This window comes from Neopsephotus bourkii, unplaced genomic scaffold, assembly GCF_033783945.1.
Source record: "Neopsephotus bourkii isolate Nb327-2 ecotype Australia unplaced genomic scaffold, CSIRO-AGI_Nbou_v1 NB_1749, whole genome shotgun sequence".
In the NCBI taxonomy this organism is placed as follows: Eukaryota; Metazoa; Chordata; class Aves; order Psittaciformes; family Psittacidae; genus Neopsephotus; species Neopsephotus bourkii.
The window spans coordinates 6,176,252-6,195,098 of record NW_026902223.1 but is presented as its reverse complement, the minus strand read 5'-3'; the positions used below and the strand labels follow the sequence as shown (position 1 = coordinate 6,195,098).

At 43.0% G+C, this 18,847-nt stretch overlaps 1 protein-coding gene across 2 annotated transcripts in view; it reads left to right on the top strand.

The window, feature by feature from the left end:
• Positions 1–18,847, top strand: part of ABCC3 (ATP binding cassette subfamily C member 3) — a 50,096-nt gene that overhangs the window by 473 nt on the left and 30,776 nt on the right. For both annotated transcript variants that reach the window (XM_061377159.1, XM_061377160.1), the window contains exons 2-5: positions 14,547–14,723; positions 15,598–15,723; positions 16,596–16,733; positions 18,471–18,596. In XM_061377159.1, the coding sequence (XP_061233143.1) occupies positions 14,547–14,723; positions 15,598–15,723; positions 16,596–16,733; positions 18,471–18,596 (567 nt within the window). The remainder of the gene's footprint in view (positions 1–14,546; positions 14,724–15,597; positions 15,724–16,595; positions 16,734–18,470; positions 18,597–18,847) is intronic.

The window sequence follows — 18,847 nt, the reverse complement described above, 5'->3', positions numbered from 1 at the left end:
TCTCCAGGCTAGAGCCAAGACCCCGCAGCTCCCGCCTTATCGCAGGAGATGCGGTGTTTCCTGCAGCTCTCCTAGCAGGTGTAGTCCACCTCTGTCCCTGTTAACATCTTCCTAGGGGTCCTGTGCTAGCCATTGCCTTCTTCTGAGGGTCCTGTTTTAGCGTTGCTGCTGCTCTTCAGGACTACTCTGATGAGTGGGAAAGTGCTCCCTGCCCAGTGCTTTGTTACTGCTAAAGCCTGATGGGCTCGCAGCAGCCAAGGTGGCCACAAGCCTTAGAGGATTGCAGTGACTTGTGTTAGTATTTGGAGCCGTCACCCTTCTGGAAAGGCTGATTGCAGCACACACTGGGGTGGTAGAAGTTTGGAAATAGCTGCTGCAGTCTGCTCTGATAGTGAAGTGTGTAAACGCCGTAACAAGTACTTGGGGCAGTATTTCCCCAAGATGCAGTGTGCTGCGTTCCTCTTTTTGCTGTATGAAGCCATGGGGTGAAGTTGGAACTGGCCTCCAAGAAATCACAATCTTTACATGTGCCTTTCTCTTACACTGATTTAGCCCAAGGGAGACTTTTTTTCCCTGAAAGAAAGATAAGCAAGAATGAAACCGAATGTCTGAAGATGAATCACTGCTAGAAGCTATTAAAGGCTAACACAAGCAATTGGCTGTGAGGACTTGATGCCCAGCTCCATCTTCAGATAACTAATTGTCTTTCAAAAACTGGTCCAACATTACTTTCCAAAAGAGGACTTAGGCTCCTGAGCCCCTTGGTTACACTTCTTTGTTCAGTTCCAGTTTTTGCTTCTGAGCTCTCTGCACGCTCTCTGCTACAACAGCTGGCAGATAAGCTTGCTCGAACAAGTATTTTCACCTTCTGTTTCTACTATAAGCACTCACAGAACAAGAACAAGCACAAACAGCTCAACACTGCTCACTGGTTTCTTGTCTGCCTTGAGAAGCGTGTCTTAGCTTCTCAGGGGAGGCATGGAGTGCAGCTCTTTGTAGCCAAAGCTTTTGATAACAGTTTACTGATACTTTGATATGGAATGTTCAGGCAGTTTTGCTGGTTTTGAGTAGGAGATAAACTCATCATCCTGTATTTCATGTAGTACAGTTACATCCAAGCACTGTTCCCTTTGTGGTGCTGTGTCTGGTGTCTGCTACACTCAGGTAGTGCATCCAGGTTTTGATACTGGCAAAGCTATTGGGAACTAAATTTGTGGGAAGTGATTTAAAGGTGACCCAGGGGAGAGACTTTCATTACTACCCCTTTGCTTACAGTGTAAATGATGAAGGGATCTAAATGTGTTCAACAAAGCATAAATAATAATTTAAAAATACACCTTCAGCCTTGCTCCAAGTCATAGTTCAGATGTGATTAATGGCAGCTGAACTGAAACATGGTAGTTTGGGTTGGCAGAGGAACCTGTTTTCTGTCTGAGTCTGTGAAGTCCATAAAAAGGACATGGAGCTGTTGGAACAAGCCCAGAGGAGGGCTACGAGGATGATCAGGGGCTGGAGCACCTCCCGTATGGAGACAGGCTGAGAAAGTTGGGGCCGTTCAGCCTGGAGAAGAGAAGCTGCGTGGAGACCTCATAGCAGCCTTCCAGTATCTGAAGGGGGGCATATAGGGATGGTGGGGAGGGACTCTTCATCAGGGACTGTAGTGACAGGACAAGGGGTAATGGGTTAAAACTTAAACAGGGGAAGTTTAGACTGGATATAAGGAAGAAGTTCTTTACTGTGAGGGTGCTGAGGCACTGGAATGGGTTGCCCAGGGAGGTTGTGAATGCTCCATCCCTTGCGGTGTTCAGGGCCAGGTTGGACAGAGCCTTGGGTGATATGGTTTAGTGTGAGGTGTCCCTGCTGATGGCAGGGGGGGTGCAACTGGATGATCTTAAGGTCCTTTCCAACCCTAACTATTGTATGATTCTGAGGAAGATGTCAGGTATGTGTTACAAGGCTCTCCAGAAACTTGGTGGGTGTTTTTTTGTGTAATTATCACATACTTCTACTTCAACATATTACTAAGGAATAAAAGGAGACTGATTGAAAAGAGAGTAGTGTTCCTTAAATGGGTAAGCTTAGTAATAAAGGTAGACCTGTTCTGTTTCTTCAGAATGATCCAGAGTTGTTTAGAGTCAAAACTACCTTCCATATGTTATTATTTGAAGAAATGGTACTCAATAAGTGTGTGAAATGGAACATGTGTCCTGGGGACCAGCAGCTTGAGCTCAGTGGCCAAGAGTCTTACACCCTATTTTTGGTTGGTTTCAGTGGTATTTTCTCTGTTAATAGGAGCGTGTATACACTTAACTGATTTAATGAGAGATTTCAAGTCATGGCCATGTAGATGATGATTACCTTAAAGTGATTTGCCATGCAAATGTTCTGTTCCATAAGAAAACGTAGGTAGATGCTTCTTTTTGACATATGCCCCCCATGCGTATCTCCCATGAGGGAAAGCCATAAGGTTTCTCATGCTGCTGTACACTTGAATGAAGAACAAGGTGAAAGGCAGTCACTTACCTGTGCACACAAACTAATGGTGTTCAGCTTTGCAGCTCAGATCAAGAACTTGATAAAATGGGAGCCAACATTCATATTCACCTTTTCACAGCTGATGAGTTTAGACTCCTTCCCTATCCTTTGTCAAAGAAAACCTAGGTATTTCTGGAAGCTGAATGACATAGGTGTCAGTTTTAAAGCTGTTTAGAGCAAAAGGAAATGTGCTGCTCCAATTTAAACAGTTCTTTGTTTTGGAGTTTAGATCAACTACAATTCTTTTCTGTTGAAGGGAGGCCCGAATCAAAACAAAGCAGTTCGGAATTAGCCCAGGAAAATGTTTACATTGAAATATATCGACTTTAACAGATGATTGATTTAGCTTGGATTTTTTGGGCTTATCGGAAGTGGGAAGGTTTCAACTTTTCACCCTGATGCAGGGTGGGGAATTTTGTTGGAAATGTCAACAGGTTGGGTTTTTCTGTGTTTGTGCAGAGGCAAAATCATTTCCTGTTCAGCCCATTTTAGAAATAAGAAATTAAAGCTGTAGGCCACATTAGAAATCTGTAAAAGCTTTTGGCTTCGAGCTACTGCATTAGCTGTTGGACATGGAATCAGTAAATCACTACTAAAATATAGGGTATTTATATATAAGAGAGGAACAACCAGAGCATTTCCCAAATGCAGTATGAGCCATCTCTTTGTGAACAATCTCTTAATCTGAACACTTAAAAGCTATCTATTTCAATTGAGAATTTGAATCTAATTTTTCCTGTCTAAATGCGTTTAGGGAGCTGAATGTGAAAGCGCATACCCACACGAGGCGGGTGTGTTATTTACTATTGCCCGTAATTACCTCCTATTTATTGTGTCATGTATCTACTATGTGATAGAAAGTGTGCTAGATAGGCGTGCCAATTAATGTAACCCACAATCTCTGTTCTTGAGATGAGATACAGGTGAATTATCACTTGTTTGGTGCTTACGTCCTCCACTGTAGTAAAACATGAGCAGTTCCTCCGAGAGGAGAGCAAAGTGATTTCCTAGGGAGTGTTTGCTGTAGAAGGGTTGTGACTTAGTGGTGAAACACCATGAGATTGGAATGCCAAATTCTACACTAGTGTAAAGGCACGTTGTCTTTCTTGGTTACTGTTGGGATGATGGGTCATAAGCACCTTGGCCTACAAGCAGTGTGCATAAGCTTAAGCAGCAGCTTGTGTTTTTGGTGGTGGTTTGGGGTTTTTTTTCAGCAGCATATATAGGAAATGGGAAGACAAGTGAGAGAGCACTTCAAAGGGGAGACCACAACTTCTGTTCAGTTCTGGACGTGATCCAGGCTTGTTCCTTTTGATCCTGCTTAGCTGACAGAGCTCCCTTGCCTTGCTTACCCTGAGTCTTGGTGTCCTGACAGATGTCCTTTTTTTTCCTGTCCTGTGTAGAGTCCTGGCGCCTTCTTCACCCAGAGCCTGTTGAGTAATTCAACAGGAAGTTGCAGCAACTCTCAAAAGTAAACAATACCTCAGTCTTGTCTCTGAGACAGCCTCATACAGGCACCCCTTTAACCTTTAGGTTTGTGAATATTCCTTCACCTTGAGTCATTCAATGATATTTTGGTATATTTGGACTAAAAGTCACACTGCTCTTTGGAAATGCAACTTTCTGCTCTGTTGGCTCAAAGAGCCACCAGTTTCCCCTCTGCACAGTTTCCCTTTTTGCTTTGTCATGCTTAGTTTTTTTGTAGTTCAAGATGACCTAGGATAGCTGTAGTAAGGAAGAACGATTTCGTTCAAGGAAGATGATAAATGAACTTCTTGTATCATGTACAAGTTTACATTAAAAACCACAGAACTTACATGATTTGGCCCTAAATTAATAATAAAACACTGAATTTCAATAAATCCATTATATTTTCAATTGAATTAGTTACAGCAGAAGAATAACATAGGGAAAGGTGGTAGCAGGTCACTGCAAAGGAGGGATTCTGCAGTAGGATGGTATGGTCCAGACTGGCTGTTCTTTATATAGTAGCTTCACCTTCTGCCACTCTGTGATAAACACAGAATGTTCAGTGTTTATAGATATTTAAACATGATACAGATCTCCACATAAGCTTTGTCAGTTGCATCCAACTTCAGATAACCAAGTCCCACTTGTGTAAGTCTCTTCACAAATGGCCATGTTGCATATCGGTGTTCTTATTGTAGGTAGGAGATCAAAACAGGTGACTCTAATGGTCTCTTCATACCTTAGACCTATGAAGTTATGCTCTCTCAAAGTGTAGATGTGTTGGTAACATCCTGAACATAAAAGCAATTAAGTATTCAAGCCCAAATCCTCCAGGATTTTAAGCTTCTTGAATTGAGTTGAATGGAAGCTGCTGCTAAAGGATTTGGGCCTCAGATTCTCGATGTCAAGAGCAGTATAAATATTTAATCATTACATTTGGAGTATTATCCAGAACCTGTTATCATTCATCTGTGTGTAAATGGCATAACAGACTACTTGAATCTGTTTGGAAAAGACAAAATCTGGATTGGAGAGTTGTGAGCAAGACTTAATACCAGTGCTGTCTGCCAACAGCAAGGATTTATGGAGTCCTTCAGTGACAGTGTCAATAAATGAAGCTCATGAAAATGACATTCATTTCAGTAGGATATGTGTATGGGATGTTCATGCCGTTCAAAGAAACAGTCATTGCCATTTCCTTCCAACCAGCACGCTAATGGGTCAAAGGAATAGTAAAGTCCTTGGTGCAGGAGAATGGGGGCAGTTGATAAAATGGTCACCACCGGCGTGGCCAAATCTTGTCTGGAATTGGAGGAAAAAGGATTTAGGATTAGGATAAAAGTGCCTAAGGGGAGAAGAAGAATGTCTTTTTTGCCCAGGTGCACTGTGGCTTTGTGAGATGCTTCACAAGCATCTTCTGGACACAGAAGCCTGCTTGTCCCTCCCTTCCATGTGCTTCCTTGGAGTGGGACAGTAAAACTTGGGGATGCTGTGAAATTCGACAGGGGGTAGGGAGGCAAGATCCCAAATCCTCCTTTAAAGGGAGACTTCTCTGTAGCAAAACTCAGTCGTGTATATTCTTCAGCCTTCAACACAAGTGTTCCTTCCCTGGGCATGGGTCTGACCATTTTAACTTATGTGACATAGCTGGTAGATGTGGTATCTGGGACTTGGGAACACTGTAAATGTTGCTTTCTGAAATGAAGTAATACCTGAAATAAATTCAGAGTGGCATGAATTGCTCTTTAAAATGGACTCATTTAATCACAACTGTTAAGAACAGAAAACATTTGAGATGGGCCTGCCCTACCTGGTAGGCAAACTGCTGTGTCACCGAAGATACAATCCTTTCCTTTCTCCGTGTGTAGATGTGTAATGTGTTAAAGTGAAGGCACTCTTACTGTTAAAAATTTCATTTAAAAAAAATCCCATTGAAAAACCTATTAAACAGGATCTTTGGTTTTTCCAGTAAGCTAATGCTCCATTTGTCTCCTGATACTGCCGTGACTGTGATGGGCAATTATCCAGTCGCACGTTATTTGGCGGAGCTGGAGGAGAGCATAAGCGGCAAGGAGCCAGAGAGCTTCCCAGGAATGCATTCAGGCTTTTGTACAGCCAAGAGCCTTGATTCCTTGCTGGGCCTGTGTGAGCTGGCCCCTTGTCCCTGTGCTAATCATGAGAGGCGAAGTCAGTACAATAAAATGTAGATCATTTACAGTAACATCACATGCCGGTGTCATAAAGCTTTGAATGAGGACAGAAATAAGACATGAAGGAGGGGGATAAGAGAAAGTGTTTCATGGGAATTGTTTCAAATGTCGAAGTCATTTGGTTTCCAAAGTCATCATTTCTTTTCTTCTTTCTGAGAGTACATCTGACCCCCGAAAGTCTCATTTCTTCATTTGCTATCTCTCTTTTCCCCCCAGCTGAATGACTTGTACTCTAGAATCTCCCCTACCTACATGTGCAGGTTTTTTCCTTTCATTTCCTCTTGTTATTATACATTTGAAAACACAGCAAAATAAACAGGGAAAAAGTCTCCATGTTCTGGGTTTCATCTCTTCATTACAATAAGGGGAGGAGAAAGGGGGCAAAGTAGAACAAAAAGCAGTAAAACCCTGTATGTTTTTGCTTTGAAAAAGCAAGGTGTATCTTCTGGGGGAAATAGTTTGCTGCTGGAAGATCTATCAGATGGGAACCTGTGGACAGTGGTAATCTTCATATGCAGCATTGCTATTCTGCCTGCTGCTTCATTCCCCTTTCTTTCTCCAGCCCCAGACTGTGGATTTCACTGTTTTTCTGAATACAAATGACTGAAATAAGTAGCTCTTCAGACTGAGAGATGAGAATGGTTGGTGCAAATTAACTCCGAGAGTATAGAGAGAGTGTAATGCTCATCTGTTAGGTGAGCTCAGGGTCAGTTCTGTGATAAACCAGGCTTAATATTGGCATTAAAGCTCATTAGCACCTGGAGTCTGTCCTTGCCCTCTATCCTGCTGCTGCATTTGACTTCTTGGCGCTCCTCTAATGAGTGTCCCTGCAGCTGAAGAGTGTGACCAACCTTGAGTGCTTCAGATGGAGCGCGACCTTTGGATCCTGCCCCACACTGCTGTCATGTTAAAGACACTGAGATGTCATTATTGCTGAAGGCAATGTGTCGGTTCCAGCTCCTGCGAGGCAGGTGGAGCGTCAGAGCAGCACCAGTGACAATGTTTTGTGACAGTCCCTCTTATTGTTGTACAGCAGCACAGCTGGATGGGATGGAGTCAGGGTGGGAAAGGGGACAAAATCAAGCAGGCACTGTCTCAGTTGTTCCTAGCTCTTCTTAATTAAGCTACGTTCATTATGATCCTTAAATTAACCCAGTTCCTTTCAATTGGAAGGAGACAGGATGGCTCAAATGAGGGATTATTCCCTCGCATCCATCATTGCACTGGGCTGCAGTAGGGCAACCTACTCCTTTATTTGTGCTTGCACAAGGTCATAGGAGAAGCCTTTGATGATGCAAATAACAGTTTTCTCTGTTACAGTATATAGTTTTCATCAGTATTAAAAGACAGGGACCTTCTTCTGAAGGAGTGATCCTGTTTCCTTTTCCTCTCAATCCTGCTTTTGATTCATGAGCCTTTGATTCATATACCTTCATGGTTGCACTATGCCTTCCCCTCTGCCCAAGCAAGAAGAGTGACTGCTACTAAGACAGTTGAAGGAGACAAATTTTACCTTCAGTTTAGGTGTACGTTATCTTGGATGTATATATTTACTGTGGTCAATTTCTATTTTACAAACTCTCTTAAGCTACAGATGCTTTTCTGATGCTTTTTCTGGGCTTGCATGATTGTGGCAGAATCTGAACCTACTTTGTTTCATCCTGCTGATTTTTATTCATGAAGCTCTGAACTTCTAATATTAGAACTTAAAAACTAAGGAGGAAAGTGAAACTTACTATTTTGTGTAACCCCTGTCACTAAGGCCATAGCTTGATTTCTGCATGTCTGGTCCACAGTTCTCAAGTGGGTTGTGTGGTTGGTACCATTTCATGAATCAGAATGGTTTGGGTTGGAAGGGACCTTAAAGCTCATCCAGCTCCAACCCCTGCCATGGACAGGGACACCTTCCACTAGAGCAGGTTGCTCCAAGCCCCTGTGTCCAACCTGGCCTTGAACACTGCCAGGGATGGGGCAGCCACAGCTTCTCTGGGCACCCTGTGCCACCGCCTCAGCACCCTCACAGGGAAGAGCTTCTGCCTAAGAGCTCATCTCAGTCTCCCCTCTATCAGTTTAAAGCCATTCCCCCTTGTCCTGTCCCTGTGTGACTCAAGCAAAACACTGTATGATTTCCTGTGGCTAGTTACCCCACAACCACAATCTAGCTCATACGCTCTATGAACGTGTGCCAGGTCTGTTTGATCTGTTAAGATAAGCCACTAAAGATCTTTTTACTGCTGGGAGAGAAAGTTCAGCATCCTGCATGGTGCCCTTCACTGGTGTTGGTAACTTGCAGTGTGCTTTGTAGACAGAAAGAGATTTCTTGTCATTAACTGCATGGCTCATGCAGTATTAGAAATGCTTACATCCTCTCCACTGCACCTTTCTTCCAGGCAGTATTGCTGCGGTGTTGCAGTGAGGAATGTCCTTATCTCTTGCCATTAAGGGAACGGGTGGCAAGGAAAGGTTGTTTGTGTAATCACGTGAAGGAGCTGAGCTGTGCAGCAGCTGCTGTGGACTACTGAGGTGTGTTCCTCCTCCTGTGCGTAAGGGTGCAATTGCTCCTTTGGATGCTCTGAAAAGGCCATTTGAAACTGGCAGCCTTCTGGAGGCTCAGAGCAAGAGCCCTTGTTTGCATTTGTGCTCTAAATGGAGTTTGCTGCGGAGCGTTTACCATCAGGGACCCAACAGAGGAGATGGAAAACAGCTGGAAGTGGGAGGTGAGATATGGAGAGGCTGATGTGAAGCCTGTGCTTGCAACTAAGACTGAGCCCTGATAGTTTTGGTGCTGTGGTTCAGAGCCATCCCTGCTCTTGGGATGAGGCAGAGTGGTAGAGCCAAGAGAAAAACATCGTTCTTTTTATCCCTTTATTGCTTTCACCAGGCTGTGCAAGTGCAACTCACTGGCAGGGGATTCACCAGATGTAGGGGTAAAAGAAGGCGAGGAGGATGCTCCTCTGCATTTAAGTTCTCACTATCAATTTCTTCTACACAAGATACAGTTTCCATGTTTATTTACTTATGGGAAGGGTTGTTACTTTCAGTTATTCACTTCCCTTTTGTTCACTCTTTGTGTGGACCTTCCTGGCCAGCTTTCCAATGTGATTTTTAATCTTAAGTAACGTGCCAGTTAGTGATAACTGACACAGAATCAGCAACGCTGCATGTGTTAACCTTGGGAACAGTGTGAATGATGTCAGCGCAGTGGCCTTCACCTTCCCAGCAGATAAAGAATGGTTTTGTGTTTCCTGTGCTTTTCCTGACTCTTTCTGCATTATAGAAGCTTAGAGAGAAACATGTATTAATTTATCCATGCCATGGAGATAGCTGCTTGAGACTGCAGAAGATATTGTTTGTTTTCTGTGGGAATTCTTCCATTGTGGCTGTTTGAGGAGCATTCCTGCAGCATCAGCCGTTTGCTGGCTAAAGTCAGGGCGAAGAACTTTGATTTTAAACTTCTATAGTGGAGCAGAAGCTGGTTGAGACTTAAGCATAAGGCCAGAACCCCAATTGGTCTTTCTCAGCAGACTCTATTAACATCGTCCTTGGGGTGTGGGAAAGGGATAGACAGGAATTTTCCTGTTTTTCAGCTTAGCTTTAGGCTTTCTGTTTGTTCTCCCTTTTCTTTGGAACCTGTAAGGGATAATGTGCAAGAAACCCCAAGATATGTTGCGTTGAACTTTAGTTTCCATTAAAAGCATTATCAGTTTTAAGGATAGCCTTTTCAACAGCAGTGTTCTTTTCCAGAGGGGAAAGTATAATAGAAAAGACTAGGTATTAGAGCAGATTTAATGTTGCTCAGAGCTTCCCCTGCTGAATACTTTCCCTTAAATGAAGATCATGTATTTAAAACTGCCCATCTAAATTAAGTCCTTACTGCACAGATGGCCCTTAAGATGAGGGTTGTGTTTATCCAAAGCTGTGACTGGAGTGATGGGTGTGATTGAAAGCTGCTGCAAGGGACAGTGTCAATGATATTCTTAACTGATGAGCAGAAAGCCCCACTAATTTGTAAGGTTTAGGCTCCAGGGGCCCCCTTGTCTGCTGTGAAGCTGTAACAAGCATCTCTAATCTCTTTTCCCATGGATGTTGAGATTGCATTTAAGTATTATTACAAGATTAAGTAAATTGTGTGCCCAGGGAGTTTGGTACAGTGGGCTGGTGTATCTGCAGTGCTGTATCTCACCAACAGAGCCTCCAACCTGATCCGTGTTACTGCATCCACAGAAATGCTGCCAAGACAGAGCTCTTGGCAGTCTGGAGGAGCCATGGAGCACAGACAGAATCTGGATTAGGAAGAGGTCACAGGTTGCAGCCCATAACACTTGCTTGTAGGCATGTGAGCTGACAGTGATGTTAGTTAGCTGTGATGGATGTGCTGGCTCTTAAGGTTTCCCTGGGATGAGTTTCTTGGAGAAAGTGGTGTTTCCCAGCATGTGCTGCTGAGTATTTCCCCTTGTGAGATGCCTGTTGATGTGTCACCCTGGCTCTGGATCACTGAGCTCTCTATAGAGACCTTTCTCAGTAGCAAGTCCAAAGCAAACCTGCAAGCCCAGACAGCCCAAGGTGGGTATCTTCATTCTCAATCAGAATGGGACACAAGAAGCATTTAAACTGCTCTGCTTACCAGGACAGAGTTCAGAATCTGCAAAGACAAAGCCAGATTAAAGCAGGAGCCATCAAGATAGGAGTCAGAGGGCTGGTGTGTCCCTCCTCCCTTGCTTCGTGTTTGTTCTCAAGGGTGGAGTTCCATAACTTTCCTGCTGAATTGAAGGGTATTTAGCAATATTTGACAATGTTGTCTTGGTCAGAATAGAATGTATGAGACTTTGTGTCATATTCTGATTCAAAATGCGTTGTTTAAGGTTGGAGTGGATGTTGGAATATACACTGTCAGTGTGGTGATTTGTAAAGCCATAAAGTGGAACTGCGAGCTCTGTAGAAACATGTCCAGCTTGGTAAGAAATGAAGCTTTCAGATTTACAGATGGAAAGTAATAATGATAATTCATAGCAGAGTCCCTACTACAAGGCATATGGCATAGGGCATGGTTTAACCTAAACTGGCAACTAAGTACCACATAGCCACCCACTCACATCCACCCTTTCCAGTAGGATGGGAGAATAGGAAAAAGATAAAATCCATGGTTTGAGATGGTAACAGTTTAAATAAAATAAAATATAGTAGTAATAATAATATAACAGTTGTAATGAAAAGGGAGACAATAAAAAGAGAGAGGAAAAATAAACCCCAATAAGCACAAGTGATGCATGGCACAATTGCTCACCACCCACTGACCGATGCCCAGCCAGTCCTCGAGTGCAAGTGGTGGATCCCAGCAAACTCCCCCCTCTTTGTATACTGGGCATGACGTGCTATGGTATGGAATATCCCTGTGGCCAGTTCAGGTCAGCTCTGCTCCCTCCCAGTTCCTTGTGCCTGTTCTCACTAGCAGAGCATGTCAGACTGAGAAGTCCTTGACTTAGAGTAAGCACTACTGAGCAGTAACTAAACCATCTGTGTTATCAGTGTTGTTCTCGTACTAAATCCAAACCACAGCACTGCACCAGCTACTACTAAGAACATTAACTCTATCCCAGCTGAAACCAGGACACAGCAGCATTAGTCCACTGTGGTCCAGTCTTAGGAAGAGCAAGGAATTTGTGTGGAATTACACTGCTTAAATGTTTTAGGTACTGTGTGTTCTAAGAGGAGCCCCTCTGCTTGAATTCAAGGATGGGAAGAGTCTGCTCTGTGCAAACACCAGTTCTTTGAAAAGAAAACTTCTACAGAAGCAGATGTGTTCTGGGAAAGCTTGTTCATCTGGTCCAGGGTGGAATTGGACCTTGGAAAACATCACAAACATAGCCAGCAGTCAGGTCTGTCGTCTTGGGCATGGGTTTCTCCTTCACCTCACGTCCCTGTTTGCCATTTGCCGTGAAAGCAATAGGCTCCCGATGTTCATCGGGTGGGTGCTGCTTCTTGTACTTCCACATAATTTTGGAAAGGTTCCACTTTTATTCTCAGGGATAATTCAACCAAATCTCAAACTCTTACGTGTTTTCTTAGGACGGGATCTTTGGTTTTGGGCCAGCTCTATTTATACTTTCAGAAATGCAAGTCCTTTGCCTTGTTTAAATAAAAGTTAATGAAAACCTTCAAATGGCTTGGCAGCTACACAGTCTGTGTCTTGGATACAATAGTCAGCTTGTGCTCAGCCTGAAGTTAATGGACATCTGGGACAGTTTCTAGGTTGCTGTCAGACAGAAAGCCATTTCTGGACATTTTGCTCTTCTAGGAAAGGTTTAAATTAAGAGCGCTTTCCCCCTGCCCCCCAATAACTTTTTCCTTAAACAGAATCTTTGTTTTATTCTGTGCCTAGTTATTGCTGTCCTCCCTCAGCTTTTCTTTTCCAGGTTATTTTTCCAGCAAGTGAAAGGAGCACAGTTGCAAACATGCTCAAGACATTGCTAAACCACACGTAATTTAAAGAGGAAATTAGTATTTTGTTGAATAAATGGTAGTAGATAAGCTCCTGCTTTGGAACTAAAGAGCTCTTCAGCTCCAAGCTTCTGGAGGGCATCTCCTGCCCCTGGCAGTGGAGCTGCTAGGGGAGCTTATCACGTTAGAGATGCTGAAATGATTTGATGATGAGCCAAAAATGGGTGCTGTTTAACCATTATCTTCCTTTCTGGTGCCAGAGACCTGCTCACTGGAGGAAAACACAGGGATATTTGAATGCGAGGTTGGAGTTTGATTTGGTTTTGATCTCGTATTTGAATTGCTGTGTAATTGCCCCTGTGTTGTTGATTTGTGGCTGAAGTTTCCCCTCCATCTGGGCAAACCCGTTTAGGTAAATGGGGATGTTGTTATTCCCCTAGTCCCAGCTGGGTTCTTGTGTGCCTCCAAATGAGCCATTTCTCACTGGAGAGGCACTAACTGCATTGAAGGGCACAGTTCGGATGCACAGCTCATGGGTTTGTGCCAACCTTCACCACTGCCAGAGGCTTGCTTTGTGCCAAAGCTGAAGTACTGAGTGACAAACTTGTCACAGTTGAACCAGCCCATCCTGCAGCCTGCCAAGGCTTTGTAGTTTCATTACACTTACGAGCAATTCACTGTGTTTGTGGACTGATGCAGTGATGCAGTGATGACTGATGATCTTCTGTCAGATCATGGCCAAAACTGAAAGATTGTGACTCTTCAGTTCTCCTAAAGTCAACCATTGCTTTCAGCATCTGGTCTCTTTTGTACTGGTAAACAGAAGCAGGACTGGGAATGCTTCAGAGGAATCCATATTCAAACTTAGTTATTCATTTATAAGAGGTGGCTTACCTTAATTGAAACATACTTCTAGTGAGAGCTCATACTCTAAAATAATTAGGTACAAGTAAATGATTCTAGTGCAGAGATAAGGCATACCTGAGCCAGAGATAATCTTGGTTTTATCAGCTGCATGTTACTGGTAGCACAACAGAGTTATTTTACATTTCCCACAAGTAAGTATTTATCTACCCCATTTAAGATGACACATCAGATGGGAAAATGCAAGTTGTGAATTTCCAGGAGGTTTGATTAAAACCAAGTTCCCCTTAACTGTGCTGAAATGTCTATTTTAGTTTGCACTTGTGTAACTGTGTGTTTGCATGTGGTGCATCCAAATCCTTAGGTACAAGTTGCATGTGTGAATTGCGGTGTCCAGGGTCACATATGGAAAGCATTGCTTGCAATGTTTGCAAGAAAACCCATACTCCTACCTGCAAGTACAATACATTCCTTTTAACTTTGTTTAGAATAGGGGAGTAATTCTATTTGGAGACATACGAATAAGGACAGCATTTTAGACATCAGTGAGGGGGTTTTCCCAGGGCAGTGTATGGTTGATCTCAATCTGATCATTTTCTCCAGTACTGGACATTCTTGCTGGATGAGTTCTCAGGTTGAGGATTTTGCCTTGAGAGCTTTGTTTAGCAGTTGCACCCCGGGCTGGGAACGCCTGAGAAACATCATGGTAGCACCTGGAACTAAGCCTCAGTAAAGCCAGAAACACAAGGAGTTTATCTGCTGCAAGATGTATGTCCAACTCAGATACAGGAGGCAGAAGTTAGGTTTTGCCTGCTATTTGTAACTGTACTTAGCCCTTTTGCTATAGCACAATAACCACAAGTGGATGGGATAGATATTTTGGGGAAAAACTTTTACTATACTATTCTAACTCTTCTGTTTTATGGCCGTGTGTTAATACCTGAACCTGGATACAGTTCTTCAAGCAGATGTTCCAGTTGGCAATGCTTCTTCCTCTCTGTTAATAAACTTCTCCTGTTGTTCTTCCAGGATTCCAATCTTTCGGTACACACTGATAATCCAGACCTGACACCGTGTTTCCAGAATACCATCCTAGCATGGATCCCCAGCATTTACTTATGGAGTGCACTGCCCTTTTATCTTCTCTACCTAAAGCACAACAAAAGAGGCTACATTGTGCTTTCCGTGTTGAGCAGGTTCAAGACGGTAAGACCTCTTTGCGATGCTCCGTGAGTAATGTGCAATTGGGGCTCAGTATCCAGGCAAGTGCTGAAGTAAGGTTTAAACAGAGTTTCATCTTATTTATGGGAGAACCAAAGAACTTTTTTATAGGAAACAACAGTGTAGATACATATTTCTGAGGAAGGATACCAAAGAAGAGCTGAACTGTAAGGAAATCCATCCTGCAAGCACACCTTTCTGAGTGTTCACCCGTTAGCTGAGCCAGAACTATGCTGCTTTACCTTTACTTAAGCTTTAAACCACTGAAAGCTGCAAAACAAAGACCTTAAGTTAGGTCTGGTGAGACTTTCATCATGAAAAGTAAGCACAAAAAGGTATTTTTTCAATTCAATTTCAATTCCTCTACCCACCCAATAGATGTGTGATTTCATCTGCATCTTGTGCATAAGAGGTGGTTGGTGTTAGCGTCACCTCTGGTTTATAAATGGCTAGATCTAAGGAAAGCAAGCAAGTCACTTTCCATAGGCCATGAGAGATCTGGGTTATTCCTGGAGAAAAAATCCAGGCTTGTGCTTCAGGGCATGTCTGCCTTTAATCTGGATGCTGCCTGTGTTTCCAATCAAAACCAAATAGTATGGAACAAAAAGCCGGTAAATACATTAATCTTTCTCCTGGTCATGTTTGCAAATCCCTTGGAAGACAGTTGGGATGAGATCCCTGGTTTCAGTGCAGTGGGATAGTTCCATCAGCCTGACAGCAGCAGATCAACGCAGCAGTGCTGTTGTGTTCACACAGCTTTGATTTGCTGGGCATGTGTGAATCATAAGGGTTTTGCTTGCTCTCTGAGTGCCCCTGGAGAGGAGTTTACCAAATGCTGTGTCTGTTTGACTGCTTTCAGCTGTTTGGAGTCCTGCTGTGGTGCGTGAGCTGGGCAGATCTCTTCTACTCCTTCCACGAGCTCCTTCAAAACAGAACGCCTCCACCAGTCTACTTTGTAACCCCATTGATCGTTGGCATCACTGTGGTTCGTAGCTGTTTCTGTTTATTGCGTTCAATAAAGATAACTCTTTCTTAGGCAGATGAAGGAGGAAAAGGGTTCCTTTGCATTCATTGCCTTATACTGTACTCTTTTAACTGGATTGTTAGTAGTTGTATTACTGAAGCAAATTTTGCTTACTGAAAAGACCACATTTATATATATCTCTCTCATGTAGATTCAGCTGTGTAAATTAAAGTCTTTATAATAGATTGTTCTTCCTCACATCTTGCATCTCATTTCCAGGCCTGTGATCCAGGTGTGGGGAGAATTTGGATATGGCTTTGCCTAAACAGGGAGATGTGCCAGAGCGTGGCTTGTGCATTGTTCAGTGTTGCATTGGGCTTTGCAAAGCTGTCTCTCTTATCTGGTGGTTGCTCCTCCGTTGCACAGAAGCCAAATTGGCTTTGCCTAGGATGACAAACAGTGGCTGTTGCGTGCAAAATAAAGCTGTGAAATTTGCCCATTAAGTTTTTAATTCCTTTGGTTAGATTTTTAAGGCTTATTTTCTGGACAAGCCAGACTTGTCCATCTGCACTGGAGAAAGAGCAAGTCTTACATTTGTTTAAAGCATTTGTAGCTAATATTTAATTGTGTGTACTCTGAGGTGCAATGTCTGGCTTAGAAACTGAATTCTGGAGATGAGGCTCTGAAAAGAGTAAAAACAAATTATTTTAGGAAGTTATCCATTGCTTTCTTTAGAGGAGGTTTTACCATTGAATCGTGAAAGTTATTATGGCACCTTATTTCATAGAGATCCCATCGTTGATGATGAGTGAAATAGCTGCCAACTGAGAGTGTGAATAGGGGGAGCAGTGGGATGGGGTTATGTTCACATGTTCCTGTATTTACTTTTGCAGCTGTTAGCAACGTTGCTTATTCAATATGAAAGGCTGAGAGGGGTTCAGTCCTCTGGAGTGCTCATTATCTTCTGGTTTTTGTCTGTGCTCTGTGCCGTGGGGCCTTTCCGGTCTAAGATCATGACTACAGCAGCGCAGGTAACGCTCCATCCTTGTTAGCACTTGGAGAGCAGGAAATGTAGCATTAAGATCTTAGTGAAGGGAGTGATTCACCCAGTTTGGAGTCAGATCAGAGCCCAACTTTTGTGAGAGAGAAAGAGATGCTTGGTTCTGTTGCCTTGACTCAGACTTGGGGAACTGGAAGGGAGCTGCGGTTTCTCATGCAATGTCGAAAAGCAGATTTTTCTTAGCCCAAGGCTATACTGGAAACCTGATAGACACGTGAGGGCTGTGCCAACACTGCACATATGTAACAGACTCTTTTTTCTTTTCCTTTTTCCCCTTTTCCCTTTTGTAGCCCCCTTTCCCTGCCATACTTAAGTAGGGGTGGGTAGTAATTGGAGATGACACATTTTAATGTTCCCTTTTTGCTTAGGCAGCTTGGCCACATTATACAGCTCCATAGGCTTTCCTTTGTCAGTTCCTGATGTGCTGAGGACAGCATTTTGGCTCCAACTGTGGCTGTAAATAGAGAACAGAAAGTTGGAGGGAGAGGAAAGAAACCTGGGCTGTTATGATTCCTGTTTGAAAACATAGCAGGTTCTCCCACAGTAAGAAAGTTGTTCTGTTTTTCACAGGACCAAATTTCTCTAAGTAGGGCAAAGCAGATTGCTTCACTGATTAGATCATCAAAGGCTGGGAGTGGAAAAAGAGTATTTGAAAGACATTAAGGTGATTGCTTCTCCTCAGTGAAATCAGTGTAGATTCTGTTTGGTGATTTCTGGGGTCTTTTATACTCACTTTTTGGTAGCAATTAGGAGCATCATTCTTTCAGCAAGGATTTTGCTATACCAGGCTGTTGTAAACATCCCAGCAGAGGATGAATTAAACCTCAAATGACAGCTTGTGCAGAGCTTCTTCAGGAAATAGCTGCAAATCTGGTGAGACCCTTTCAAACAGCACTTAAAGCCAATTCTAAAGCTGTTGTAGTGGTGAATAAGTATAAATATTGGACTATCCGTGTTTGAAGCCTTAATTAGGGTAAAATTATGGATGCAGAGCCTTAGAACAGTATGTCCTTAGGATAGTTAATGTTTCTCCTATTCTTGAAACTGCAAGGACCAAATATTCTTCTCTTTCACTTAAACCTTTTAAGTGAACAATGAGAGCATTCACAGGAACATTAGGGTAGGAAAGAGATGTAGAAGAGCCATACCCTTGCAGCAAGAAGTTTTAAGTCAACCACAGACTTATATGAGTAGGAAAGCAAATCTCTCTAGAGCAGTTAGAACTGTTACTATGCAATACAGTGGGTTTTTGCAGCTTCTTCTGAAAGTATTTAACACTGCTTGTCAGTGACAAGGTACTAAAGTAAATGGATGTTCTCTGATCTGGGTTGACAATTCCTATGCGTAAGACCTGATCTTGCTAGAGCCCCTGGAGGTAATTTAAAAGGATGTCATGCAGCCCTGATCCCAGAGGGTGTCTGCATGCAGTGAAGATGTAGAAGCACTTTGAACTTGACATAATTTAATGAAAAGCTTGGAGGTAAGCATGTTCTTAGGCACTTTACACAGTGCGTGCATATTTTTGTACGATAATTCTCGCTAGCAACGACTTTGCAATGTTCAGCTGTAGAGGCAGAAATGAATTGCCAAAAGAAGCTGTGAAAAAGTGTCGCAGAAAGAGATGGAGTGTGTATATATGTGTGTGTGTGTTGGGGGGGTGGGAAGTGCGATAAAAACAATCGTTTACTGTGTTTCTGCTCCCCTCTAGGGCCAAGTAAATGAAAGGTTCAGGTTTACGACGTTTTACATCTACTTTGCTTTGATAATCATGGAGTTGATCCTTTCATGTTTTAAAGAAAAGCCTCCATTTTTTTCCCCTGTTAATACAGATCCTGTAAGTATTTTTACTTTGCTTTCTTTGCTTTTGACATACTAGATCATGGCTTGAGGGTTCCACTGAGAATACTTGTCATTGAAAACAGCTTCGGGCTGTCACTGAGATTGCAGTAGCTAGTGACCCCCTTACAGAGCACTGGGAATGAAGAGCAGTGTTGGGGTTTGAAGCCTTTTTCCATTATATGTGCCATCATTAGTGACCTGATGCTGTTTAGTGAACGCATCTCTCCTATTTGCTGCTTCACAGCA